Source organism: Pristiophorus japonicus, chromosome 14 (assembly GCF_044704955.1).
Source record: "Pristiophorus japonicus isolate sPriJap1 chromosome 14, sPriJap1.hap1, whole genome shotgun sequence".
NCBI lineage: Eukaryota > Metazoa > Chordata > Chondrichthyes > Pristiophoridae > Pristiophorus > Pristiophorus japonicus.
Genome location: NC_091990.1, coordinates 9766415 through 9794335, shown reverse-complemented (window position 1 = coordinate 9794335; position 27921 = coordinate 9766415). Strand labels below are relative to the sequence as shown.

The 27921-nt window shown below is 46.1% G+C and overlaps 1 protein-coding gene across 11 annotated transcripts; it reads left to right on the top strand.

Annotated features, from left to right (window-relative positions):
* The first annotated feature begins 365 nt into the window (after nucleotides 1-365).
* Nucleotides 366-27913, top strand: LOC139279706 (CD276 antigen-like). 11 transcript variants are annotated; one of them, XM_070898849.1, is made up of 8 exons: nucleotides 366-479; nucleotides 3032-3291; nucleotides 8635-8898; nucleotides 11077-11147; nucleotides 18813-19142; nucleotides 20169-20453; nucleotides 20771-20882; nucleotides 25063-27913. In XM_070898849.1, the coding sequence occupies exons 3-8, from the start codon at nucleotides 8852-8854 to the stop codon at nucleotides 25064-25066; spliced, it is 849 nt and encodes a 282-aa protein (XP_070754950.1). In that variant the 5' UTR covers nucleotides 366-479; nucleotides 3032-3291; nucleotides 8635-8851; the 3' UTR covers nucleotides 25067-27913. The 11 variants fall into 11 exon arrangements, with proteins under 11 accessions (XP_070754950.1, XP_070754953.1, XP_070754955.1 ...); XM_070898851.1 differs by lacking the exon at nucleotides 366-479 and adding an exon at nucleotides 503-521; XM_070898850.1 differs by lacking the exon at nucleotides 366-479 and adding an exon at nucleotides 545-740.
* The last annotated feature ends 8 nt before the right edge of the window (nucleotides 27914-27921 follow it).

Here is a 27921-nt window from a genome sequence, read left to right as displayed (position 1 = left end):
TGTAAATAATACAATAGTAAAATCAGTATAATAAAGATTACTTATAATTAAACAAAATTAAATAATATAGAGCATCATTATAAATTAAGTTAAAATTAGAAAATCTAAATTTAAATTGAAAAAAAAATTACACCCTATCTAGACTCATCTCTTGTTTCTTAACTTGTCCCATGACCTTTTGTCTCTCAATCTCTCCTGCCTCACAGCCTGTGACAGAAGGTATACCTGCCGTCTTGCTCTTGCTGACGCTGTTTGGTTGTCAGGGTAACGATTGTCAGCTGGTAACGGAACGTCGCGCGAACGTTCCAGATACTTCGGTAATCGCGGCGCGTGATGCGTGATGACGTACACCACGCCGGGATATAAACAGAGCGAGCCACGGGCGCTGCTATCATTTGTGGGCAGCGGAGAGTGAGAGAAGTCAGGGGGAAATACCGAGCGGAGAGTCCGGAGAGAGAGAGAGAGAGAGAGAGAGAGAGGTAAATCAGGGGGGGAAATACCGAGCGGAGAGAGCGAGAGAGGTAAGTCAGTGGGGGAAATACCGAGCGAGAGAGGTAAGTCAGAGGGGGGAATACCGAGCGGAGAGCGAGCGCGTAGTCGGGGTCGGGGGAATCTCCGTGAGAGGCGGGCGGGCTCCCGGCTTCCCAACTCTCCCGGGCTGGCGACTGGTCTCCCGGGAGACACTTCAGTGGAGTCTGATATCCGTGCATCTCCTGTCTGCTGGGGGCATATCACCAGAAGTAAGATTTTTTTTTAATTCAAACACTAATAAATATTTATATTCTGTCATCTTTATTTGATTTAAACTGAGAGAATCACACCTGTATTAACCAAAGTGAATGATTACACTTGCGGCGGGTGTAATTGGGCCTGGAGCTCCGGCGCATTCCGCTCCACAGGTTGCGGCTGTTTCCTGGGCCTGGGCCCAGTCCCCACCACTCCGGCATCCTTCGGGGTCCATTTAACTTCCAGCCGCCTCTCGGGTCCCCCCCCCCCCCCCATCGACCGATTTCACCACCGGGACCCGCCCCAGGTTGTGTCTGCCCGGCGGGTGGGGGCCCAGTGGGCACGGTGCCGGTGGTCCTGGCGGGTAGTCTGTGAGCCGGGCAGGCAGTATCTGTGGTATACAGGCCGCCTGACCCACAGCACTTCCAGCGTTCTTGGGTTTTATCTCATTCCTGCACCCGGAGTATTTTTCCTTTTATCTGTTTCAGTCCCCTGCCCCTGTTCCTGTGCTGCCCCCTCCCCCCACACACTGCATTCTGGAGGGGGAGGGTGCATATAGGTACCAATGATATAGTTTAAAAAATGGGATGAGGTCCTACAAGCTGAATTTAGGGAGCTAGGAGTTAAATTTTAAAAGTAGGACCTCAAAGGTAGTAATCTCAGGATTGCTGCCAGTGCTATGTGCCAGTCAGAGTAGGAAGCGCAGGATGGCTTTGATGAATACATGGTGCAGGAGGGAAGGATTCAAATTCCTGGGACATTGGAACCAGTTGTGGGGGAGGTAGGACCAGTACAAACTGGACGCTCTGCACCCGGGCAGGACTGGAACCAATGTCCTAGGGGGAGTGTTTGCTAGTGCTGTTGGGGTGAGGTTAAACTATTATGGCAAGGGGGGATGGGAACCTATGCAGGGAGGCAAAGGGAAGTAGAATGGGGGCAGAAGCAAAAGATGAAGAAGAAAAGTCAAAGTGGAAGGCAGGGAAACTCAAGGCAAAAATCAAAAAGGGCCACATTACAGCAAAATTCTAAAGGATCAAAGTGAGTTTAAAAAGACAAGCCTGAAGGCTCTGTGCCTCAATGAGGAGTATTTGTAATAAGGCAGATTAATTAACTGTGCAGGCAGCTATTATGATATAATTGGGATTACGGAGACATGGCTCCTGGGTGACCAAGGCTGAGAATTCAACATTCAGGAAGGATAGACCGAAAGGAAAAGGAGATGGGGTAGTATTGCTGGTTGGGGGTGGGTGGGATGGGGGAGGTCTTTAAAATAAGTTTTGATAGTGGATACAGAGAAAATGTTTCCACTTATGGGGAAGAGCATAGCTAGAGGCCATCAATTTAAGATGGTCACCAAGAAATCCATTAGGGAATTTGGAAGTTTTTTTTCCCAAAGAATGGTGAATGTGGAACTTGCTACCATGGAGTGGTTGAAGCGAATAGTATAGATGCATTTACATAGAACATAAATATGGTTGGCCATACAGCCCCTCGAGCCTGCTCTGCCATTTAATATGATCATGGCTGATCCGATCATGGACTCTGGTCCACTTCCCTGACTGCTCCCCATAACCCCTTTATCGCTTATAAGAAACTTATCTCTGTCTTAAATTTATTCAATGTCCCAGCTTCCACAACTGAGGCAGTGAATTCCACAGATCCACAAACCCCTCTGAAGAAATTTTTCCTCATCTCAGTTTTAAATGGGTGGCCCCTTATTCTAAGATTATGCCCTCTAGTTCTAGTTTCCCCCATCAGTGGAAGCATCCTCTTTGCATACACTTTGTCAAGCCCCCTCATAATCTTGTATGTTTTGATAAGATCGCCTCTCATTCATCTGAATTCTAATGAGCAGAGGCCCAACCTACTCAACATTTCCTCTTAAGTCAACCCCCTCATCTCTGGCATCAACCTGTGAATGTTTAAAAATGTATAGAGACATTGAAGTTGAGAATGTGGGAATTGTATAGGGACAGTATAAGCTAACAAAGAATTCATGGAGGAATAGCCATGACATCTCAGACTTGAGACTGTGAAATGTTACAACACTAACACGTATTGAAACAAAACCCACAGTTTGCAGAAAAACCTCAAGGTCTTATTAAATCATGTTATTAACCTGAAACATTAACAGAAGGTCTTTGTTTAAAATAAGACCATACTTAGGTCAGCTTATGAGTGGACACAGGGAAAGAGGGATCTAAGAGGATAGGCTGAACTAGGATGTCACTCTGGCCCTATCTTATCTTTTGCCGAAAATGTATAACCATCGTCCCTTTACAATGTAACGTCACTTTGTCCGTAGGAAGTGGGTGCGTTCGAACAGACTTGCATTCCTTCTGTCTGATAGTCCCTGATCGGGATTTGCTTTTTAAATAAAAGCTTGCTTTGTTTAAAGCACAAAGGGTATTCGTTTCAGTAATTTTGCTGAACCAGATTGAGGTAAAAGAATCCAGAAATCAACATTTGGTGTCAGAAGTGGGATCTCAACGGACGACTGCCGAAAACTTGCGAATTAAGAGCCAGACTAGCCTTGGACGAGACAAGGGGAAAGTGGCCACTGGAGTGAGTATGATTTCAATACTGTTCCAGTTTCTCCTGGTTTCAAAAGTCTGAAGTTTAGCCACTCGCTGGTTCTCGGGTAGTGTCTGAACGAGATCCAGGACAATCTGGCGAATACCTTCTAAATTTAGAAATAAGTGTTCAAGTCAGGTGTGACGTCGACCTTTATCACTTGGCCCGTCTAGGCAATGATTGAATTTAAACTGCGCGGTGACACGAAAGGATAGGGAAATTTGGAGACTAAAAGGAATAAGGCTCATAAGAAATCAAATTTGGAAAATTAGGCTCACAGGGAATTAAGTAAGGCTTATGGGGAATTAAATAGAGGATAGGTGTTCAAGTCAGGTGTGACGTCGACCTCTTGCATCACTTGGCCCGTCTAGGCACTGATTGAATTTAAATCATGTAGCAACTCAAAAGGTAGCGCGGACGCGGACGCGCGGCGGCGCGGCCGAGTGAAGGAAGGCTGACGAAGACGCGCAGCAGCGTAAAACGCGTAGCGGCGCGGGACGTGCGGCGGCGCGAGCGCTCGGCCGAGTGAACGTGGGACGACGCGAACGCGCAGCAACGGGAACCGCGGGGTGATATCAAAGTCAGTGCTGGTTTCAGTAAGTCTCTTTATTTTAAGTGTTTTAAAGTGTTTTAAATCGTGCAGCAACGCGAACCGCGGGGCGACGCGGAAATCAGTGTTGGCTTTAGTAAAGTGTGTTTATTTTAAGTTTGTTCAAATCGCACAACGACGCGAACGCGTAACGACACGGTAATTAGTCATTTTAAATACGAGGGGCAGCGTGAAAATGGGTAATCAGTTGGATAAAACAACGGATGCGGATAGTCCGCTACAAAAGTTGAGGAATTCCCTGAAAGAGCTGAAGACTTTAGAAAATTATCAGGAGCCCTGAACAAATTATTAGATGACCAGTGGCCTCTAGGTGGCACTAGAAGCAGAGGTAGCAAAAAAAAGCACAGGGATTAATTTGGAAAAGGGGACAAAAATTGAATTGCAACATGGTGACACTATTGTCAAAAATTAAAAGATGCATCACTTCTGTCAAGTTGGCAAATAAATGCTATTAAATTAGGACTCATTGACAGAGGGAACACATGTTAAAACTGTAGACGTCTTTAAAAAAAGGTGCGCACGAGAAACTTACTAAGATCCTCTGGGACCTCTGAAAGGTATTGACCGACTATGTAGTCAAATGGCTGGCTTTGTGTTAACCGAGGCTGCTGATGAAATTGATGAGTGGTCACTGACTCAGCACCCAACGGCGCCTCCTGCACCCCCGGCCCCTTGCTCCAGTCCTCTTCCCAACACCCTCCACCTTACACTCCGGCGAGAGGAGTTAAAAATAACCCCATACCACCAAAGCAACAAACCCAAACTGACTCCTCATCCTCTGATAGCGATTCGGATCCCAGTTCACAAGCCATATAGCCGAAAGGACCAGATCTCACACACGAAAGGGCAGAACTATATCTCTATATCAGACAGTCCCGTAAATCTTCGAGTCAATCTACCAGACCAAGTTGTGAAAGACACAGCAAACACCCCTGCCGTTCGAGACGCAGAACTGTCAAGCAGTCAGACAGCTCCGAAACATCCTCTGACCTAGAAATAATTTCCAAGATCCCAAAGTCCCGACACCAATTCCCTGTCAGACCAATGCCAAATCCTGATGCACAACAAGCTGCAGACCACCCCACTATAGATGTCTATGTGCCCTGGAAACCGAACAAAATTATGGCCCTTATGGCCAGCATACCAGATCGGAAAAAAAAAAACCTATCAAATTTATAGATTATCTTCGAACAACTATTTCAGTTTATAATGCAGAATCAAGGGACCTGTGGGCCTTGGTAAAGCAAACCTTGAGTCCAACTGAACACACCCGATTTCTAACTCACCTAGGACGTGCTACTCATGATGCATTGTTGGTTGCTCACCCTAATGATATCCAGGATCGCCTAAACGCTATCTTCAATGCTCTCAGCATGACCCTTCAGAAGCCCATCAGTATCGCCACAGTATTAGAAACTAAACCCAAGCGTGAAGAAACTCCCGATGAATTTATGGAAAGATTTATTGAAATATACGGGAGTCAATCAGGAGATAATGCCTTCAGGGCAGGAGAGGATTCTCCTCAATTCTGCGCTATCCTACTTCAGTGCTTGCCCTATTCGATTGCTCACGCTATCCGGACAAATATGAATTGGGCAGATAACAGTAAAGCCCAGATGGAAAGGGCGGTTAGATATTATTGGCAGGAAAAGAAAGGGGAGGGAGGAGGTGTGCCCCCAACCCGGGTCAAGACTGAATACGTGACTAGAAAGGAAGAGCCGCCTCGGGTGGAAGGACCAAAACCCGACCCGGGGATACCAGATGGAACCGCAGTATTGCGTGCCGGGTTGGGTGGATAAACAGGGATACGGTTATATCAAACACCCAAATGGCCCGGGCCCTGTTAATTACGGACCGCCCTACTGTCCCCGGCCTGGTATGGGAAGAGGTCGGGGCTGGGAAAGACGAGATGGATGTTTAATTGTGGGCAGGAAGGACATTGGAATAAAAATTGCCCCTACCGTCAGCGTGGAAAAAGAAAAGGAGGAGTGCATGGGGGAGAGGAGGATCTTACACTAACTTATCCCAGAACAGCCCCTTTGGTCAATTGTCCCCCGATTGACTATGCAGCTTGATTGTGCAGGGATCCTCCCTGGACAACGAACCAATTATATTGTTAAAAATTCTGAATGAGTGGCAACCCTTTTTGATAGATACGGGAGCCTTCATGTCTTCTGTACAATCAAAGCTTAAACTCCCTGCCTCTACTGAAACACAGGAACTTTCAGGATTCCTGGGACAAATCTCGACATTCCTGGTGTCAGAACCAGTTAAAGTGGGTTACCAGGAAGAATTGGTAGAACATTGATTTGTCATCACTACCAATCTGGACTGTAACTTGATGGCTAGAGACCTCCTTTGCAAATTCCAGTTGCATTTGGAGTGTGGAGATGATGGGATTATTGTAAAACAGGGAACCCTTAAGCGGCAGTATTATACCACTAGAACCCCTCAGTGGTGGTCTCTGGACCTGCCGCAGGCACTCTATCACGTAACCCTAGCATACGATTCCAGCGGAAAGAATCAGGACCTGCAGAACTTTTATCAGGATCACGAAGGGGAAGTGAAGGGAATTCTATTAAGGGCTAGAGTGACTGGACCGGAAGGAGAGGAAGATTTTGTGGAAATGGATAAGAATCTGTGGAAACAGCCCCTAACAATGGCACCGCATATTGCTCGTGAAGTATTAGCCCCTCACCATGCTAAAGATTTGGAAGTTATGGTGCACCAGGCTATAGACGAGGCTGACCCTACCAGCCGGGATGTGCAAATTGTAAAACTTGGCCGAACAGTCCAATTCAACGGGGACCCCGAGAAGGTCTTAACGACTGCAGCATCATACTGGCTCTGGCATACCTAACTATGTGGATCCTCATGTGTGGGCAGAGGACCCCTCCCAAGTGGGTTATACTCCCATTGATCCGATTGAGATCCCAGTGCAGGGCAATGTGGACTGGCCCTCTATCTGACAGAACCCACTGAAATTAATCCGGCCTGTTCTTACTGAGCCACCCCAAGATGAGGAAGAACCCAGTCATGATTGTTTATCTTTAATTTAAGAGGCCACATCAGTCAGGGAAGATTTAGTTGATGTACCAATGGAAGATCCAGACTGTATTATGTATGTTGACGGAAGTTCTTCTATTAATCCAGAAGGTACACGAATCTCAGGATACGCCATAGTAAAACAGGAGAATCAGGTCTTGGAATCTGCCGCTTTTGAAACCGCCTATTCTGCCCAACAAGCTGAACTATTCGCCCTCACCCGAGCCTGTATCTTGGCCAAAGACCTCAGTCAATATCTATACCGACTTTAGGTATGCCTTTGGGGTGGCCCATGATCTGATTTGTTGCAATCCCTCATGCTCTCCAAGCACATTGCCGTTGTTGAATGTACCGCCCACACCACCGGAAAATCCCCGGTTGATATAGGGAATCACTGTGCTGACAGAGGCTAAACAGGCCTCTCGTGACCAACAGATGGTAGTGCCCAAAATGATGAGTCAGACTAAAAATCCTGCGAAGGATAAGTTAGCCTCGGAAAAACCAATGCCAACCATCCAAGATGTTGTTAAAGCACAGGAGGACGCTCCTGAAAAAATAAACTGTTGTGGAAAGATTATTGATGTACCTATGACAATGTCTCTAAACTCTGGACCACTCCCGCGGAACAGACTTGCATGTCTGACGAGTTGGCCTCATGGGTTATAGAATGTCTACATTTTGCTACTCATTGTGGAGCGAGGGCGACAAGTGATACGCTTTTGGCTACTTGGTGGCACCCAAGACTTCAGGCGTTGGCCCAGAACACTAGTAGTCGTTGCCTTGTTTGCCAACAGCATAATCCAGGGAAGGGAGTCCCCTGTGATTGGGGTAAGACGCCTCTACCAGAAGGTCCCTTTGAGATCTTACAGTTGGACTACATTGAGTTGCAAAGGGTTCAGTTACAAATATGTGCTAGTATTAGTGGATTTATTCAGCAAATGGATCGAAGCTTATCCTACCCTGGACAATAAAGCTCAAACTGTTGTTAAAGTGTTAATGAGGGAAATTGTTCCTAGATATGGTATCCCTGCTCGACTGAGTTCTGATAATGGCCCTCAATTTATTGGCCAAGTTAAAGAATTCTGCTCCTAGATGCACATTAACCAGCAGCTGCATTGCGCCTACCGACCCCAAGCTGCGGGATTAGTTGAATGTACTAATCAAACTCTTAAAACCAAACTTGCAAAACTGGTAGCATCAACTGGACTAAATTGGCTTAAACTCCTTCCCATAGCCTTATTCCAGATACGCACTTCTCCAACTGGTAAGACTAGGCTGACCCCCGCTGAAGTCATTTATGATAAACCCCTGAGAACCCCTTGGAATCAATGTCCCCTCCACTGTCCAGTTCCACCACATGGCTGAGGAGATGACCACATACATTCTTTCCTTAACTCAGGCTCTGCGAGTAGCCCACAACCAGGTTAGAGGGCTCACCTTGACCTCCCAGCCTTACCCGAATCATCCCTTGTGGTCCCAGGGAAGTATGTCTTGATTAAGAAATGGATTTGAAAGGGATTGGAGCCGTGATGGGAGGGGCCTTTTCAGGTGTTACTCACTACCCCTACTGCAGCTAAGGTTGAGGGGAAAAATGCCTGGGTTCACCTGCACCACTGCAAGCTCATCACCCTTTAACAAATCTATTTTGCTGGTTATTCTAATTCCTGTTTCTGTTCCAGATTTCCTCTTCTCCATAGCTGAATAAGGCAGTTGACATCCTAAATGGAACGTGGACCAGTTTGAACTTTTACCCGTAGTGATAGACAGCCAGCTACACCGACGGTGACCTGAGAAGAGAGACGGGAAAACTGAACTCTTTTAATCAGCAAAATAATTGGACTATTTATCTGAATCCTGAGCCATAAGATGAAACTGTCTGTATAATAGTGTTGATATATGACAGTTTTGGCGCATGGGAGGGGAGACAGAGACGAGAGCTCCATGTAAGCACCTTTTTGTACATGTCTTATGTTTATGCGCAAAATGGGAACTTTTCTAGATGTTGGGTGTGTTCACATTCCAAAGGGGGAATTCCTTTGCGCCCCGTTCCACTAACCCTAACTGAGACTGTCAGATGGATTCAGAGCCAAACTATCACGAGAGGAGGGGGGCCAATACAATACTGCTGAAGCTCTGGAGGGCATCACAGCTGAAATGGTAGCAATAAGGACCGTAGCATTACAAAACTGAATGGCCCTCAATTACCTGTTAGCTGAGAAAGGGGGAACGTGTGCCCTGATAAGATCTGAATGTTGCACTTACATTCCTGATAGTTCAGAAAACATAACCAATCTCGCTGATCACATAAGAAGAGAGGTGAAGAAGTTATCCACACCAGCAGAAGGATCTAGCTGGTTTGATTGGCTATCAGATGGATCTTTGAGATCCTTTCTAATTGTTGGTTGCCTTAACCTTTGTTGTAAAGTAATGATGGCAAGGTTAGCAAACCCTCTTGTGGTCAAGGGCTCCCGAGTTATGATCCAACGAACTAAAGAACTACTCGACACTAACAACAATATGATTCAGGAAATAGAGTGTGAACGGATGAATGCGATACTCCTAGAATGATCCTAAGTGTTATCATGGAATGATAAAAGGGGGGAATGTGAATGTTTAAAAATGTATAGAGACATTGAAGTTGAGAATGTGGGAATTGTATAGGGACAGTATAAGCTAACAAAGAATTCATGGACGAATAGCCATGACATCTCAGACTCAAGACTGCGAAATGTTACAACACTAACACGTATTGAAACAAAACCCACAGCTTGCAGAAAAACCTCAAGGTCTTATTAAATCATGTTATTAACCTGAAACATTAACAGAAGGTCTTTGTTTAAAATCAGACCATACTTAGGTTGGCTTATGAGTGGACAAAGGGAAAGAGGGATCTAAGAGGATAGGCTGAACTAGGATGTCACTCTAGCCCTATCTTGTTATCTTTTGCCGAAAATGTATAACCGTCGTCCCTTTACAATGTAACGTCACTTTGTCCGTAGGAAGTGGGTGCGTTCGAACAGACTTGCATTCCTTCTGTCTGATAAAGTCCCCGATCGGGATTTGCTTTTTAAATAAAAGCTTGCTTTGTTTAAAGCACAAACGGTATTCGTTTCAGTAATTTTGCTGAACCAGATTGAGGTAAAAGAATCCAGAAATCAACAAACCTTGTGAACCTTCTCTGAACTGTCTTGAAAGCAAGTATATCCTTTTGTAAATGTGGAAAATAAAATTGCACGCAGTATTCCAGATGTAGCGTCACCAATACCCTGTACAACTGTAGCAATACTTCCCTGCTTTTATACTCCATCCCCTTTGCAGTAAAGGCTAAGATACCATTGGCCTTCCTGATCACTTGTACCTGCATACTAACCTTTTGTGTTTCATGCACAAGTACTCCCAGGTCCTGTTGTACTGCAGCACTTTGCAATCTTTCTCCATTTAAATAATAACTTGCTCTTTGATTTTTCTTCTGCCAAAGTGCATGACCTCACACTTTCCAACATTATACTCCATCTGCCAAATTTTTGCCCACTCACTTAGACTGCCTGTCCTTTTGCAGATTTTTAAAAATTCTCCTCTCATTGCTTTTACTCCCATCTTTGTATCGTCAGCAAACTTGGCTACGTTACACTCGGTCCCTTCCTCCAAAGTCGTCAATATAGATTGTAAATAGTTGGAGAGAAGGAAATAGAGGGCTATGCTGATAGATTTAGATGAAGGAAAACAAGAGGAGACTCGAGTGGAGCATGGACTGATTGGCTGAATGGCCAGTTTCTATTGTGTATATCCGATGTAATTGCTGGTGTACAGATCTTGCTAATCTCAGCTTGGCTAACAGTAAGGGCAGTATAATTGAGTTAGGGCTTCCCTCTCCTGACTGCTAACTAGTGATTCCTGTGTGGATGGATGCTGGATGAGGAGGAAATTGTACTTGGCTGTGATTGATAGTCTGCTGATATCGACTGTCAAGGCTCACTTATGAATGTTGGGAATTTGGGTAAGGTATCGGGGCAACCACAGCTGGGAGAATGTACTGTAAGGAGAGTCACCACCTTCAGGAGAGGAAGGGAAAATGCAAATTGTAAACTATGATAACTTTGAATTCATTACTTTATTCACAGAATCAGAATGAGATGCAGCAACATTCTGAGTTCTGCTTTTCTGATGATGATGATGATGATGATTAATTCTGGTAAGTTTAAAATCTTTAGTATAAACTTGATTTACTTTTAACATTACGAAGACCTAGTTGTGATCTCTTGGATTTTTGATCCATAGACGTTGGCCCGGATTTTGCGGTAGAAATAATGTGGGGCAAAGCGCACTCACTGTTATTGTGGAGTAAATCGGGCATCAACTTTCCGATTCTGCACTTGTACAATTAAATGCAGAAATGCTGCTGCCGGAGTTGTCCTGCTCCTCCACATGCTGCTCCTGCTCCTGCTCCTCCACTGGCACCTCTCCGAGAGACTCTGCATTGGAATCAGTGGAAGTTGCAGTTCTTGTCCACTGAACGTGGTAGCAAAAGTTGGGGCTGATGCTTTCATGTGCAAGTGTAGTTTTAATGCCGTGGTAAGTCCATGCTGAAAATAATGTCTCAATGCTGTAAATTGCCGTTGATGAGCCCACAACAAGTCTGTGGGGGTAGCTGTAAGCACATTGAACAACGAGCGCTGCTCCTTTGCCACCGACCACAAATTCCGGGCCACTATTGTTAGTAACTCTTGCAATGTCATTCACTTGTTAGTAACTTTTGCAATTGCTGCACTTTAAATACTAGGTTCATCTGATGGGAAGAAAAAATACTGCACTAACAAATACAAACCAGGATGCCCTGGTTTACCAGCACGGTATAAACATGTTTGCTTTGCAATGGTTAATGTTGGTGCTGAGCATGGAATAGAGAATAAATTCAAGACCTGTCTTAGTAATATGGCTGATAGTATCTGCCAAATGTTTCCCATTGATGCTGCTCATTTTCCAAATTGCAAAAGTGAGGCATGATCTTTCTGCAAGAGCAAGGCCCTGAAATTCCTGGGACCTGGAGGCCAGGAAGCTGGATTTTTCTACCCTTGAGCAGAATCTATACATTGGAATTCTGCCCTGTTTACACTGGCCTGTTACCTTCTGCAAAGGCAGGCGGATATTCCACTCTAACACGTGCTTTGATGGAGCATATACCGCAGGAATCTCTGGCCCATGGTATTTTAATGTGTGATGTAATAAAATACATAAGAACATAAGAATTAGGAACAGGAGTAGGCCATCTAGCCCCTCGAGCCTGCTCCGCCATTCAACAAGAATTCAACATTTTGCATGTTTCTCACACACATTTACTTCTCTGTACACAGGTATTTGACTCTTGACACATCATTTCCAAAGATCTAACCTCACCACATTTAATGCTTTGGCGTTGGTTTCCATTTGTCTGCAAGTGGCTAAGTGCAAACACCTGACAATTGACACAAGTACAGGCACTGAAGTACTCAAAGAAATTGGGTTATGGTTTCTATAGTGAGTCTTCTGTTTTGCTGGTATAAAAGCAGAGTTTCAAAATGATCTGTGGAAGGAGCACTTTTTAGAATACTAGAATCAGTTACTTTAATTATCTCAGCTGTCCTGTGTACATGAAGAAACATTAGCTTCTCTGTACAGAGCTGCTGTGTACAACACAAATTAAAAGCCATCAAAAACTCAACATTACAGTAACATAGAAATTTACAGCGCAGGAGGCCGTCATTTCTGCCCATCGTGTCCGTACCAGCCGACAAAGAGCCACACAGCCCTCAGTCAGCAGCCCTGAAGGTTACTTATAAACCCATGAACAATGACAGAAAGGTAAAGAGCATCCTGCCCAACCAGTCCGCCCCACACAACTGCATCACCCACTGCACCGCAACATTCGACCATCCACCCCAACCGGAGCCATGCGATCTCCTGGGAGAGGCAAAAAAAACCAGGCCAACTGGAGAGAAAAAATCTGGGAAAATTCCTCTCCTTGTCGACCAGGTGATTGAAACTAGTCCAGGAGTTCACCCTGGCCATATTTGATTCCCTGCAGTACTTACCATTGTATCTGTGCCAGCCAACAAGAGGTTAGCCAGTCTAATCCCACATACCAGCTCTAGGACCAGATTGGTAGAATTGGAATGAACTATGACCAGCATCAATAGCTACAGAAACTGGTCCAACTTCAAGTGCCCATCCGAGCACCTTTTAAATGTGGTGAGGGTGTCTGCATCCACCACTCTTCCAGGCAGTAAGTTCCAGACCCCCACAACCCCCAGCGTGAAGAAGCCTCCCCTCAAATCCCCTCAACCTTCCACCAACCACCTTAAAACTATACCCCGTTGCAACTGGCCCCACCACCAAGGGAAATAGGCCCCTGCTATCCACTATATCCAGGCCCTTCAAAATCTTATACACCTTAATGAGGTTTCCTCTCAGCCTCCTCTGTTCCAATGAGAACAAACCCAGCCTATCCAATCTGTCATCATAGCTAAGATTCTCCATTCCAGGCAGCATCCTCGGAAATCTCCTCTTCAACCTCTCTAGTGCAATCACGTCCTTCCTATAATACGGCCACCAGAACTGTACGCAATGCTCCAGCTGTGGCCTAAACAGTATTATACAGTTTAAGCAGAACCTCCCTGCTCTTATATTCTATGCCTCGGCCAATAAAGGCAAGCATCCCGTATGCCTTCTTAACCACCTTATCTACCTGGCCTGCTACTTTCAGGGATCTGTGGACAAGCACTCCAAGGTCCCTTTGTTCAGCTGCACTTTTAAGTGGCCTACCATTTAATGTGTATACTCTTTCCTTATTAGCCCTCCCACTTCTCCGAATTAAATTCCATTTGCCACTGCTCTGCCCACCTGACCAGTGGATTGATATCCTCCTGCAGTCCATGACTTCCATCTTCATTATCAACCACACAGCCAATTTTAGTATCATCAGCAAACTTCTTAATCATAGTCCCTATATTCAAATCTAGATTATTGATATATACCACAAAAAGCAAGGGACCCAGTACTAAGCCCTGCGGAACCCCACTGGAAACATCCTTCCAGTCACAAAAACATCCATCAACCTTTGCTTCCTACGTCCAAACCAATTTTGGATCCAACTTGCCACTTCGCCCTAGATTCCATGGGCTTTTACCTTTGTGACCAGTCTGCCATGTGGGACCTTATCAAAAACTTTGCTAAATTCCACATAAACTACATCGTACTCATTGCCCTTATCGATCCTCCTGATTGACTAACCTGATTACCTCCTCAAAAAATTCAAACATGATCTTCCCTTAACATATCCATGCTGACTGTCTCTAATTAATCCTTGCCTTTCTAAATGTAGATTTATCCTGTCTTTCAGGATTTTTTCCAATAATTTTCCCACCACTGAGGTTGGGCTGACAGGCCTGTAATTACTCAGCCAATACACTTCTCCCTTCTTACACAAGGGTACCACATTAGCAGTCCTCCAGTACCAAGCCCAAATCCAAAGAGACTGGAAAATGATGGTCAAGGCCTCTGCTATTCCCTCTTTTACTTCGCTCAACAGTCTGGGATGCATTTCATCCGGGCCTGGGGACTTACCTACTTTCAAAGCTGCTAAACCACTTAATACCTCCTATCTCACTATGTTTATTTCATCCAGAATTTCACACTCCTGAATAGCAGTATCTGCATTTCCTCTTTCCTTTGTGAAAACAGACGCAAAGTATTCATCAAGAACCATATCAATATCTTCCGCCTCCACACAGAGATTACCCCCATGAGGCTCAATTTTGGCCACGAGAGATTTCTGCCGTACTTGCCAGAAGTGCGCCAAAAATCTTCGGGCGGATTTTGGCCGCTGTCCAGGGCCTTCTAGCTGCTGGCATGGCGTGGTGACTGGGTCTGTGGGTGGAGCCAGCGTCCTGCGCTGGAAACAGTGCCGGGACGCTAGACATGCGCAGTAGGATCGGGCTCCCGATACTTTGCCGCGTTTCTGCCCAGCCCAGCCTCTCCTCCGTCCCCCGCGGTCAGCCTCCCTCCCGTTCAGCCCCTTCCTCCCCCTCCCGGCCTATGGGATGGGCTAGCATGAAAATAAGTAAATTAGTGGAAAACAACTTGATGGACGAATGAAACTAACAAGAACATAAGAATTAGGAACAGGATTAGGCCATCTAGCCCCTCGAGCCTGCTCCGCCATTCAACAAGATCATGGCTGATCTGGCCGTGGACTCAGCTCCACTTACCCGCCCGCTCCCCGTAACCCTTAATTCCCTTATTGGTTAAAAATCTATCTATCTGTGACTTGAATACATTCAGTGAGCTAGCCTCAACTGCTTCCTTGGGCAGAGAATTCCACAGATTCACAACCCTCTGGGAAAAGAAATTCCTTCTCAACTCAGTTTTAAATTGGCCCCCCCGTATTTTGAGGCTGTGCCCCCTAGTTCTAGTCTCCCCGACCAGTGGAAACAACTTCTCTGTCTCTATCTTGTCTATCCCTTTCATTATTTTAAATGTTTCTATAAGATCACCCCTCATCCTTCTGAACTCCAACAAAAGACCCAGTCTACTCAATCTTATCATAAGGTAACTCCCTCATCTCCGGAATCAGCCTAGTGAATCGTCTCTGTACCCCCTCCAAAGCTAGTATATCCTTCCTTAAGTAAGGTGACCAAAACCGCACTCAGTACTCCAGGTGCGGCCTCACCAATACCCTATACAGTTGCAGAAGGATCTCCCTGCTTTTGTACTCCATCCCTCTTGCAATGAAGGCCAACATTCCATTCTCCTTCCTGATTACCTGCAAACTAACTTTTTGGGATTCGTGCACAAGGACCCCAAGGTCCCTCTGCACTGCAGCATGTTGTAATTTCTCCCCATTCAAATAATATTTTACTGTTTTGTTTTTTTTTTCCCCCCCAAGGTGGATGATCTCACTTTCCGACATTGTATTCCATCTGCCAAACCTTAGCCCATTTGCTTAACCTATCTAAATCTCTTTGCAGCCTTTCTGTGTCCTCTACACAACCCGCTTTCCCACTAATCTTTGTCATCTGCAAATTTTGTTACACTACACTCTGTCCCCTCTTCCAGGTCATCTATGTATATTGTAAACAGTTGTGGTCCCAGCACCGATCCCTGTGGCACACCACTAACCACTGATTTCCAACCTGAAAAGGACCCATTTATCCTGACTCTCTGCTTTCTGTTCGCCAGCCAATTCTCTATCCATGCTAATACATTTCCACTGACTCCGCGTACCTTTATCTTCTGCAGTAACCTTTTGTGTGGCACCTTATTGAATGCCTTTTGAAAATCTAAATACGCCACATCCATCGGTACACTTTGATCCACCATACTCGTTATATCAAAGAATTCCAGTAAATTAGTTAAACATGATTTCCCTTTCATGAATCCATGCTTTGTCTGCTTGATTGCACTATTCCTATCTAGATGTCCAGCTATTTCTTAATGATAGCTTCAAGCATTTTCCCCACTACAGATGTTAAACTAACTGGCCTATAGTTACCTGCCTTTTTGTCTGCCCCTTTTTTAAACAGAGGTGTTACATTAGCTGCTTTCCAATCCGCTGGTACCTCCCCAGAGTCCAGAGAATTTTGGTAGATTATAACAAATGCATCTGCTATAACTTCCGCCATCTCTTTTAATACCCTGGGATGCATTTCATCAGGACCAGGGGACTTGTCTACCTTGAGTCCCATTAGTCTGTCCAGCACTACCCCCCCCCTAGTGATTGTCTCAAGGTCCTCCCTTCCCACATTCCTATGACCAGCAATTTTTGGCATGGTTTTTGTGTCTTCCACTGTGAAGACCGAAGCAAAATAATTGTTTAAGGTCACTGCCATTTCCACATTTCCCATTATTAAATCCCCCTTCGCATCTTCTAAGGGACCAACATTTACTTTAGTCACTCTTTTCCGTTTTATATATCTGTAAAAGCTTTTACTATCCATTTTTATGTTTTGCGCAAGTTTACCTTCGTAATCTATCTTTCCTTTCTTTATTGCTTTCTTAGTCATTCTTTGCTGTTGTTTAAAATTTTCCCAATCTTCTATTTTCCCACTAACCTTGGCCACCTTATACGCATTGGTTTTTAATTTGATATACTCCTTTATCTCTTTGGTTATCCACGGCTGGTTATCCCTTCTCTTACCGCCCTTCTTTTTCACTGGAATATATTTGTTGAGCACTATGAAAAGCTCCTTAAAAGTCCTCCACTGTTCCTCAATTGTGCCACTGTTTAGTCTGTGTTTCCAGACTACTTTCACCAACTCTGCCCTCCTCCCACTATAGTCCCCTTTGTTTAAGCATAGTACGCTCATTTGAGGCACTACTTCCTCACCCTCAATCTGTATTACAAATTCAACCATACTGTGATCACTCATTCCGAGAGGATCTTTTACTAAGAGATCGTTTATTATTCCTGTCTCATTACACAGGACCAGATCTAAGATAGCTTGCTCCCTTGTAGGTTCTGCAATATACTTTTCTAAGAAACAATCCCGTATGCATTCTATGAATTCCTCCTCCAGGCTACCCCGTGCGATTTGATTTGACCAATCGATATGTAGGTTAAAATCCCCCATGATTACTGCCGTTCCTTTTTCACATGCCTCCATTATTCCCTTGATTATTGTCTGCCCCACCGTGAAGTTATTATTTGGAGGCCTATAAACTACACCCACCAGTGACTTTTGCCCCTTACTATCTCTAATCTCCACCAACAATGATTCAACATTTTGTTCATTTAGAGCCAATATCATCCCTCACAACTGCCCTGATATCATTTATTAACAGAGCTACCCCACCTCCTTTCCCTTCTTGTCTATCTCTCCGAATCGTCAGATACCCCTGTATGTTTAGTTCCCAGTCTTGGCCACCCTGTAACCACGTTTCTGTAATGGCCACCAAATCACACCCATTTGTAATGATTTGTACCATCAACTCATTTACTTTATTTCGAATGCTGCGTGTGTTTAGGTAGCGTGTTTTAATAGTTTTTAAACCATGATTTTTAGTTTTGACCCCTCCTGCAGCTCCTTTATATTATGTGGCCCTTTTTGTTTTTTGCCTTGGGTTTCTCTGCCCTCCACTTTTACTCATCTCCTTTCTGTCTTTTGCTTTTGTGTCCTTTTTGTTTCCCTCTGTCCCCCTGCCATATTAGTTTAACTCCTCCTCCCCCCCCCCCCCCCCCCCCATCCCCCAAACAGCACTAGCAAACACTCCCCCGAGGACATTGGTTCCGGTCCTGCCCAGGTGCAGACCGTCCAGTTTGTACTGGTCCAATCTCCCCCAGAACCGGTCCCAATGCCCCAGGAATTTGAATCCCTCCCTGCTACACCACTGCTCAAGCCATGTATTCATCTGAGCTATCCTGTGATTCCTACTCTGACTAGCACGTGGCACTGGTAGCAATCCTGAGATTACTACTTTTGAGGTCCTACGTTTTAATTTAGCTCCTAGCTCCTTAAATTCGTCTCGTAGGACCTCATCCTCTTTTCTTACGTATATCGTTGGTACCAATGTGCACCACGACAACTGGCTGTTCACCCTCCCTTTTCAGAATGTCCTGCACCTGCTCCGAGACATCTTGACCCTTGCACCAGGGAGGCAACATACCATCCTGGAGTCTCGGTTGCGGCCGCAGAAACGCCTATCTATCCCCTTACAATCGAATCCCCCATCACTCGCTCTCCCACTCTTTTTCCTGCCCTCCTGTGCAGCAGAGCCAGTCACGGTGCCATGAACTTGGCTGCTGCTGTCATCCCCCTCAACAGTACTCAACGGTGTATCTGTTTTGTATATGAGCAGAGTAGTTAATCCATCTGCAATTTTACAGATCAACTACAAGTAAGTGTTTGGGAAGAAGGTGTACTGGCCATCCACGGTCAAAACACAGTCCTGCCCTGTGAGTTCCTCGGTGAATACTTATTAGACCAGACCATCATCTTCTGGCAGCGTGTTGAGACCAAAGAGGTGGTCTTCAGTTCTAACTGCAGAAAACATCGGCAGTATTCGGGGAGAGCAAGCCTATTCCCAGAGGAGCTTAAATTGGGAAATGCTTCCCTAAAATTAGAAGGAGTCGGACCAAAGGATGCCGGACAGTACATGTGCTTTACCAGCACTCGCATGGAAAATAGTACAGGCATTATCTCTCTAACATTTGCAGGTATATTCTAATTTATATTTTGAATTTTTTGTTCTTCCAGTATTGTACATTTTAAAAGTTGTTTCCAATATCTGTTTTGTTTCCCAATACAAGAAGCTATAACTGGTACAAATCCTTTTCATGCAATTGAAATTGTTTGTTTGAGGATTTTATTGCATCAATAGTATAGTGGAGCAACTGTAGAAAACAAGACAATCCCTTCAAGCCTGCTCCGCCATTCAATACGATCATGGCTGATCTACTTCAACTCCACCTTCCCTATCTCCATGTCCCTCGAGTCCCTTGGTATCCAAAAAAACTCTGGTGTGTGGTGTGTGTAAGACACTGGAAACAACATCAAGGTTCCATCCAACAAGCTGACTCACTTAAGTACACTGACATGTGCCACCTGTATGCTTACTATGATTGATGTATCATTGTAAGATAAGGCAGAAGCTAAATCTTGTATTTCTTGAAGTATTAAAAAGTCAAAGAAAGAAGACACATGGACCTTCTGGTTAAATTAGCTGGGGTAGTGACTATATTTGTACAATATACAGAGCTGGGAGTATCTGGTTTGTTGCCAGGTTACCTGCCCGTAGCCAGGGCAACACTTCATTTGGCCTCGGCCCATGAACTAGGAAGAGAAAACTCTAGTAGGGTCCCTGCTTTTGATTGCTATCCATTGATTGCTGCTGGAAGCTACATGAAGTGGATGTCTTGAGGACAAGATTGGGCTCTGATGTGATGACCTACATGGTTGATTTGCCTGCAAATACTCCATCGAAGATGACAAATGAAGATTGACAATTTGCGTGATGTACTGGAGGAATGCTGGTGTTTGTGGAACCATGCTCTGGCATTAGTTACTGTCCTTGGGAGAAAGTTGTTGCTTTTCAATTCCTGCCCCCCCCCCCCCCCCCCACTCCCCACTCCAATGGTAGCAGGAATTAATATCTCCCCCACCATAGTAGCAGGAATTAAAACCTTAGCTTGTACTTTTATGAATTTTATTTCTCTCTGTTGACCACTTTTTCAATTCCTCAGCATACTACACGGAACCCAGCCTAATAATCAAACAAACACTAAATGGAACCACTTTCGCCTATGAATCTCGAGGTTTCCCCAGGGCTTCTCTTTTCTGGTACAATGAAAAACACCAGGATATTTCTGCACTTTCAGAGACCTTGTACCAACTTAATGACGATGGACTGTACTCACTGTGGAGTATTCTGCGAACCAATGATACCAGTAGGAGTTCAAACTACACATTTAGATTAAGGAATGATGTTCTGCAGCAATCCGTTTCCAGGACATTTAGTCTTTCTTTGGGTAAGTTAATTGATTTGGATCCTGTGCAGTTCATCACCTCTTTTAATTCCACTACACAGCAGAGGGAGCTAAAACCTCCCCTAATGTTTGCCACTTAACCTCCCATTTGATGTACAAATGAAGTTCTAATGTAGTTACATAAAATATATTTGATCCTTTTCAGCCACATCTGTATCTTCTAATTTTAGTACTGGCTTATTCAATATCACATTTTATGCATTGTACAATTAGCATTTTTAAAGTAAATTGTTAATTTAAAATGTATTGATAAAGAAATTCAAACTAGCACTGAAAGCATTGCTATAACTTTTTTACAGAAATTGATACTGATGTTACAAAAAACCAATGGATGCTTGTTCCGATCATTGGATTTATAATCATCTGGGCTCTAGTTCTAGCCTTGTTACAAGAAAGGTGTCTTGCCAGAAAGTAAGAACCACAAAAATGGGTATTTCATCATATAATATGTCTTGCAACAAACAGTCCCTGGGTGGATCGTACCTGTTTCAGCAGGGGGCTATTCATTGCTGTGACTTAATGGTGTAACATGATAGCTGTTCCCTGGGCTACTCTGCATTTGGTTTATGCCAGTGATACAGCTTGATTTCTCCCTCCATATGTTTCTCAAACTTCAGATAACTAGAGTTGAAAAACAGTGAAATTAAACTTGGTTTTCAACACCATGCTGGGAGAAGGAAGAGTTTTATGGTTAATGAGAAACAAGAGCGATAAGTTCTAATTGTATTTATTTATAGCTAAACAATAGAGCCTTGAAAGGGTAGTGTAGCAAGACCTTGGAGGATCACGAGGCTATAATGGTTTGAGAATTACAGGACACAGATTGAGGGCGGTTGGGATCTGCAGAACTGTAGGAGGGGGAGGGAGGAGGGCAGGGAAGGAGTGAGGTGGGGGAGGAGTAGCATGCTGTGGGATGGAGTCGAGGATACTTGCATTGAATACCAGTGTCTCAGTTAAGGAGATCTTCAAAGTGCTCCTTCCAGTGGACACTGACTGCCTCTCTTTCCTTGATGAACACCTCTCCATTCTTGGCCAGCAGTGGAGTAGGGCCTTGTGTGCTTGGACTGTAGGTGGTCTTGACTGCGCTGAAAAATCCTCGCATGTCATGGTTGTTGGCTAGCTGCTGGATCTCCTGCACTTTTTCCATCCACCATCTGTTCTTTAGGTCGCAGGTTTTGTGTTGGACTTCGGCCTTCAGACATCTGTAGAGTTGCTTTCTTGCTTTCGAGTTGTGTTACTGTTTCCAGTTTAAGAATGCCTTGCGCTTGCAGCTTATTAGCTCCTGGATGTTCCCGTCGAACCAGTCTTGGTGTTTCCTGGTCAAGTGACCGAGCTTCTCTTCACAGATGCTAATTTATGGAGGTCTTGAGGGCAGACCAGGCACCATTGACACTCGGTCACTGGGAGTTGTCAGGTTGGTAGTGAGGCGCTGGCTGTATAGGGCTTTCTTAGCCGGGTTGGAGTGCTGCAGCGTTGCCTCTCTTGCAGCATTGTTTCTGTTGCCGTTGCTGTTTTGGGGACTATGTTGATGGAGATGACCGAGCGGATTAGGCAATGGTCCATCCAGCAGTCATCGACTCCTGTCATGGCACGGGTGATGCGGACGTCCCTTGCTCGGACTATGGCGTAGTCGAGCAGATGCCAGTGCTTGGAGGGAGGGTGTTGCCATGAAGCCTTATATTTGTCTTTGACGGAGAAAGGTATTGGTTACCACAAGGCCATGTTCTAAGCATTTTGTCAGGAGGAGGGTACCGTTGGAGTTGGTTTTCCCTAACCTCTCTGCCAATCACATCTCCCCAGAAGTCAGTGTCCTTTCCAACTCTGGCGTTAAAGTCGCCAAGGAGGTTCAGTTTGTCGCCCGTTGGTACTCAGGATAGGGATTGTTCAAGGCTGGAGTAGAATTCCTCTTTATCTCATCTGTAGTTTACAGGGTTGGGGTGTACACGCTGAAGACTAGCGCTAGGGTGAGCCGAAGAGTCCAGAGGCGTTTGTTTATCCCGCAATGGGAGTCTCGGAGAAGGTCAACTAGGTCATTTTTTTTAATGGAGGAGGCGTTCTTCCTTTGGTTTACCTTTCCAGAAGAAGGTGTAACCACTACTTTGTTCCTTGAGCTGGCCTTCACCTTCCTGCCAAGTCTCACTTAGGGCACAAGAGACAGGAAAAGGGAATTTTGGGAGGTGTCAGTCAAGGTTGACTCCTCCCATATGTTAATGTCAGAGAATTTTGTCTCCTCCCACAATTAGTGTACGTAGGGCGACAGCGATGTCTAGTTTTTTTTACCTGTGTATATAACCAGGTATGTCTCAACTAATGCAGCACCATCTAGTGGTTAAATCAGAAAATGCTGGAAATCTCAGCAGAGAGAAACAGTTAACATTTCGGGTCGATGACCCTTCATCAGAACTGGAACGTGTTCGGAAAGAACAGATTGGTAACGAGCACTGAAAGGGGGAGGGGAGGAAAGAACAAAAAGGGAAGGTCTGATAGGTTGGAAGACAGGAGAGATTAGAGACAAGAAAGGGATGATGGCCCCAATTCAAATGGTAATGGCAGGACTTAGAAAAACATTAGTCAAGATCATCATCATAGGCAGTCCCTCACAATGAGGATGACTTGCTTCAATGCCAGCCAGCACACAGGCTTGACATATCTAGGTCTTGGCAAGGATTACCCAAGACAACTGGAGATCTGCTGTGTTGCACAGACCTAGTGTGCACACACTGCAGTGTGAGCTGGCCCATGTTGCCCCTGGCCCCGAACTCGCACCTCCACTAGGCCCTGATCACTTCCCTCCACAATCTCTCGCCACTCCTGCTGCGTCTGCCCACGCTCCAATCACCAACCTGGACCTTGCTGATGTCACTCTTTGCTGCCGTTGCCCTGCTGCACCAGCTCGCACTACCTTTCAGTGGTATGCCTCCACGCTGCTCCCAGGCCACCGCTTGCAGCTCCTTTTATGGCCCTGACCTACCGCTGATGGGGGCCCCCGACCTGCGAGGGAACATCATTCACACCCTCGTCAAAATAGGGTGTGAATGATGGGATAATGACCAACTCTGCTTCCTCACCTGCTGAGATTTCCAGCATTTTCTGATTTAACCACTAGATGGTGTAGGATTATAAATTAAGGAAACTCTTTTATCCATACAAACCTGCATGCACCTGATTGAACCATCAGCTGGCGCTGCAAGATTATTAATTGAGACACACCTGGTTATAGACAGGTTTAAAAAAAAATACATCGACATCTCAATCTTCCTTGCTGCCATGCTCCACCTCAGTCAACAAGCTCCCCACTAGAATGGAACTAAATTACAGAAGCTGTTCAACCTTTGCCGTCTCCAGGCCAGCTCCAAGACCTCCCCAACCTCTGTCATCGAGCTACAGTACGCAGACGATGCCTGCGTTTGCGTACATGCAGAGGCTGAACGCCAGGTCATAATAGATGTATCGAGGCGTACGAAAGCATAGGTCTTATGCTAAACATCCGTAAGACAAAAGTCCTCCACCAGCCTGTCCTCGGCGCAGATCACTGCTCCCACCTATCCTCCCCCTCCGCCCCCCCCCCCCCCCCCCCCCCAAGTCATCAAGATCCATGGCGTGGCCCTCGACAATGTGGACCATTTCCCATACCTTGAGAGCCTCCTATTGACGACGAGATTCAACACTGCCTCCAGTGCAGCCTTCGGCTGCCTGAGGAAAGAGTGTTTGAAGACCAGGCCCTCAAATCCACCAGTAAGATCATGGTCTACAGGGCTGTAGTAATACCCGCCCCCCCTGTGTGGTTCAGAGACATGGACCATGTACAGTAGACACCTCAAGATGTTGGAGAGATACCACCAATAATGTCTCTGCAAGGTCCTACAAATCCCCTGGGAGGATGGGCGCACCAACATCAGCGTCCTCGTCCAGGCTAACATCCCCAGCATTGAAGCACTGTGACCGCACTTGATCAGCTCCGCTGGGCAGGCCACATAGTTCACATGCCCGACACGAGATTCCCAAAGCAAGCGCTCTACTCTGAACTCCTTCCTGGCAAACGAGCCAAAGGTGGGCAGAGGAAACATTACAAGGACACCCTCAAAGCCTCCCTGATAGTGCAACATCCCCACTGACACCTGGAAGTCCCTGGCCCAAGACCGCCCTAAGTGGAGGAAGTGCATCCGGGCGGGCGCTGAGCACCTAGAGTCTCATCGCCGAGAGCATGCAGAAACCAAGAGCATGGAGCGTGCGGCAAACCTGTCCCACCCTCCCCTTCCCTCAACGACTATCTGTCCCACCTGTGACCGGGACTATCGTTCTCATATTGGACTGTTCAGCCACCTAAGGACTCATTTTTAAGACTGGAAGCTCCAAGGGACTGCCTATGGTGATGGCAGGACCAACTGCCATTAGAGACAAGGAGAAAAAAAGAATCAGGCCCTCGGGATGGGGCAGTGTCTGGACTAGGGTTGGAACAATGTGATGCATTGTCTCGACTACGTATAATGCAGTAGCTGCGGTCCTTCAAATGACCTTGTGCTATGCGACCACCTATCACCCTGGCCCCTGCCCTGCTGCTAACCACTCGTCTGTTGTTTTCTATTTCCAGATGAGTCGTCGCATGCGCCACAGCCTCCAATATAAGCCTCCCCCTCAGGCGGGTATGTGGGCAGGACGGACAAGGGCGATGTTGAGGAACCTCCACAGGAGGAGCAAAGTGATCACCAGCACCCTATTCCCAGAGGGTGAAGTGATGGAGGGGTGGGGTGGTGAGGGGGGGGGTGATGCTGTCGACACCTCTTTTGGCTGTGACCATTAGCTCATCCAAGGAAGAAACATAAACATTCCCGGGCTTTCAGCCAGCCGAAGCCTCCGGTACAAGTGGCGTGCAGCAGCGCAATCCCGCGGTTGAATCCTGAATGCCTTCTCTCCGGAGAGTGAGGCAGCAAAGCCGGTCTGCTGCTAGATGGGCAAACGCACATCTGGACATGGTGGGACTGTCCAGGGAGAGCATCCAGGTCAGCTGACAGCTCCTGGAGGTCTTGGGTAGGATTCCTGTAAGCATTATCTGCGAACATGAGGGAGGGCATGTCAGATTGTCAGTGCGAGTCGCGGAACCATCGAGGCTGTCACTGCCCACGGACAATCGATGGTCTCGACCTTTGACCTACAGTCTCCAGTGTCACACCCAGACCCCCACCGCCTGTCGCCGCGCCAGAGGCTAGCCACTCGGAAGCCGGGCCTTCCATACCCCGAGCTTCTCCAGGGGATCTACACATGGTGTCCTCGTTTTCCCCCCCCCCCCTGCCAAAATACAGCAGGACTTTGTCCGCCATGCTGCACCAACTCTTGGTTCTAACTCAGGGTGATGACGGGAGGGAGGGGGCCACAGGTAAAACACGTTCGGTGAAGGGGCTGCTGTTGTTTTATTTTATAAAAAAGTTTTTAAAATTCCCCAATTCATTTTCAAGTTTGTTTAATAAATCTTCAAGTTAATATATGTTTAATATATTATTTTGTTCACCATCACCATTCCTGTGCCTGATTTGCAGAATTTGAGGGGGAATAGTCAACATGCTGGGATAGTGTCCAGGCAACGGTAAAACGTGTCGTTCAGCCTTCAAGCAAAGCGTTGAATTATGAGCTGCTGACGTAAGGCATTTCCAGCGGCAAATGTTGCACGAGGCCTCCGCGGTGGGGGTGGCATGGGTGCCCTGCCCAGCTCCTCCCCCCACCCCTCTCTCCTGAGATGGTCCTGCAATCCCCATTGGTATATCCTGTCCCCTCGTGATGGCTAAGTTGTGTAGCATGCAGCACATCACGATGAACACAGACCTGCTGAGGAGTGTACTGCAGGCAGCCTCCAGAGTGGTCCAGGCATCGGCAGTGCTGCTTGAGCACTCCAATTATCTGTTCGACGTTGCGTGTGGCTGCATGGCTCTCGTTATAATGATGCTCGGCTTCTGTCTGAGGGTTCCATATCTCTGACCACGTCGGCATTAGAAGGCTGCGCTTCTGAGAGCTGCAGGTATGAACGCTGGTCCCTGGGGGGGGGTTGTTGTGTGTGTGTGTGGCCTCCTCGCCATACATCTGCGACCTCTTTGATCACGTTCAACATGCTCATCAATAAGCCTTCTTGCAGCTACATAGAGAAAGCAGCCAATAATAATGGTTGACATAGCCCCATTCTCTTAGATGTCCTTAAAAACTAACTATAAATTCACAAAGCTCTGTATAAAACGCAGCCTTCCCTCAATCCTTTTTTATGCATTGAACTTCTGCACCATTTTTAAAGATGGCGCCGTTAGCATTGGGTGCGTCCTGTGCCCCCTCATGCCCCCCTCCTGTGCCCCAGTGCATAGAGCTGTGCCCCCCATGCCCCAGTGTATAGCACTGTGTCCCACTCCTACACCCCAGTGCGCAGCCCTGTATTCACCCCTGACCCAGCCGCCTCAGTAGCGCCCCAGAAAGTGGAGCGTGTTTTGAAGCGCCGTACTTTATTGCGCGGGCGGTAACCCTACTTTCGAGAGCGGGGTGCTACAGCGTGCCCGGTGCTAAAGGTCCTGTTTCGAAGATATTACTGCCCCCCCAAACAGAACGCAACAGAAATTCTCCACCCATGAGTGTTGCCAATAAGAATTGAAAAAATCATGTGTTTTTTCCGTTCTAATTTGAGGCTGAATTTGTTCAGTGTTGTTTTCAGTAATTCAGGAAAAGTTTCAAAACAGGTTATGCCAGGAATGAGGAACTCCATTCTTGATGTACAAAGCCTCAGCCAGAACCCGCTCCATCTGCATTAACAGCGTTCAGCTCAGGGAGGCCTTGGAGGGAGCGCAACGTAGAAACAAGAGAGATACAAGGACTAAAAAGGTGTACATTCCCAACACACATTGTACAAACCGTCTGGCATCCATTTGAGTTCAGAATGTTGAGGGGTAATCTAAGCGAGCTGCTTTAAAACGACCTGGGTGTCCTTGTACACAAATCACTGAAAGTTAACATGCCGGTACAGCAAGCAATTAAGTGAGAAAATGGTATGTTGGCCTTTATTACAAGAGAATTTGAGTATCAGAATAAAAGTGTCTTACTGCAACTATATAGGGCCCTCGTGAGACTGCACAGTATGGTCTCCTTACGCAAGGAAGGATATACTTGCCATAGAGGGAGTGCAACGAAAGTTCACCAGACTGATCCAGGGATGGTTTTGGGAAGGAGGCGAGGGATTGTCCGGAGGAGAGATTGAGTAGACTGGGCCTATATTCTCTAGAGTTTAGAATGAGATAGGATCTCATTGAAACATACAAAATTCTTATTAGGTAGTGACAGGGTAGATGCAGGGAGGATGTTTCCCTCGGGCTAGGGAGTCCTCCTCTGTTTCGGCTGCCCCCAGAAGTTTGTCGCCATCCTCTGCGATGACATGCAAGCTGTGATCCTGACCAACAGACCCAATCCACGTGCAGACCGGGAT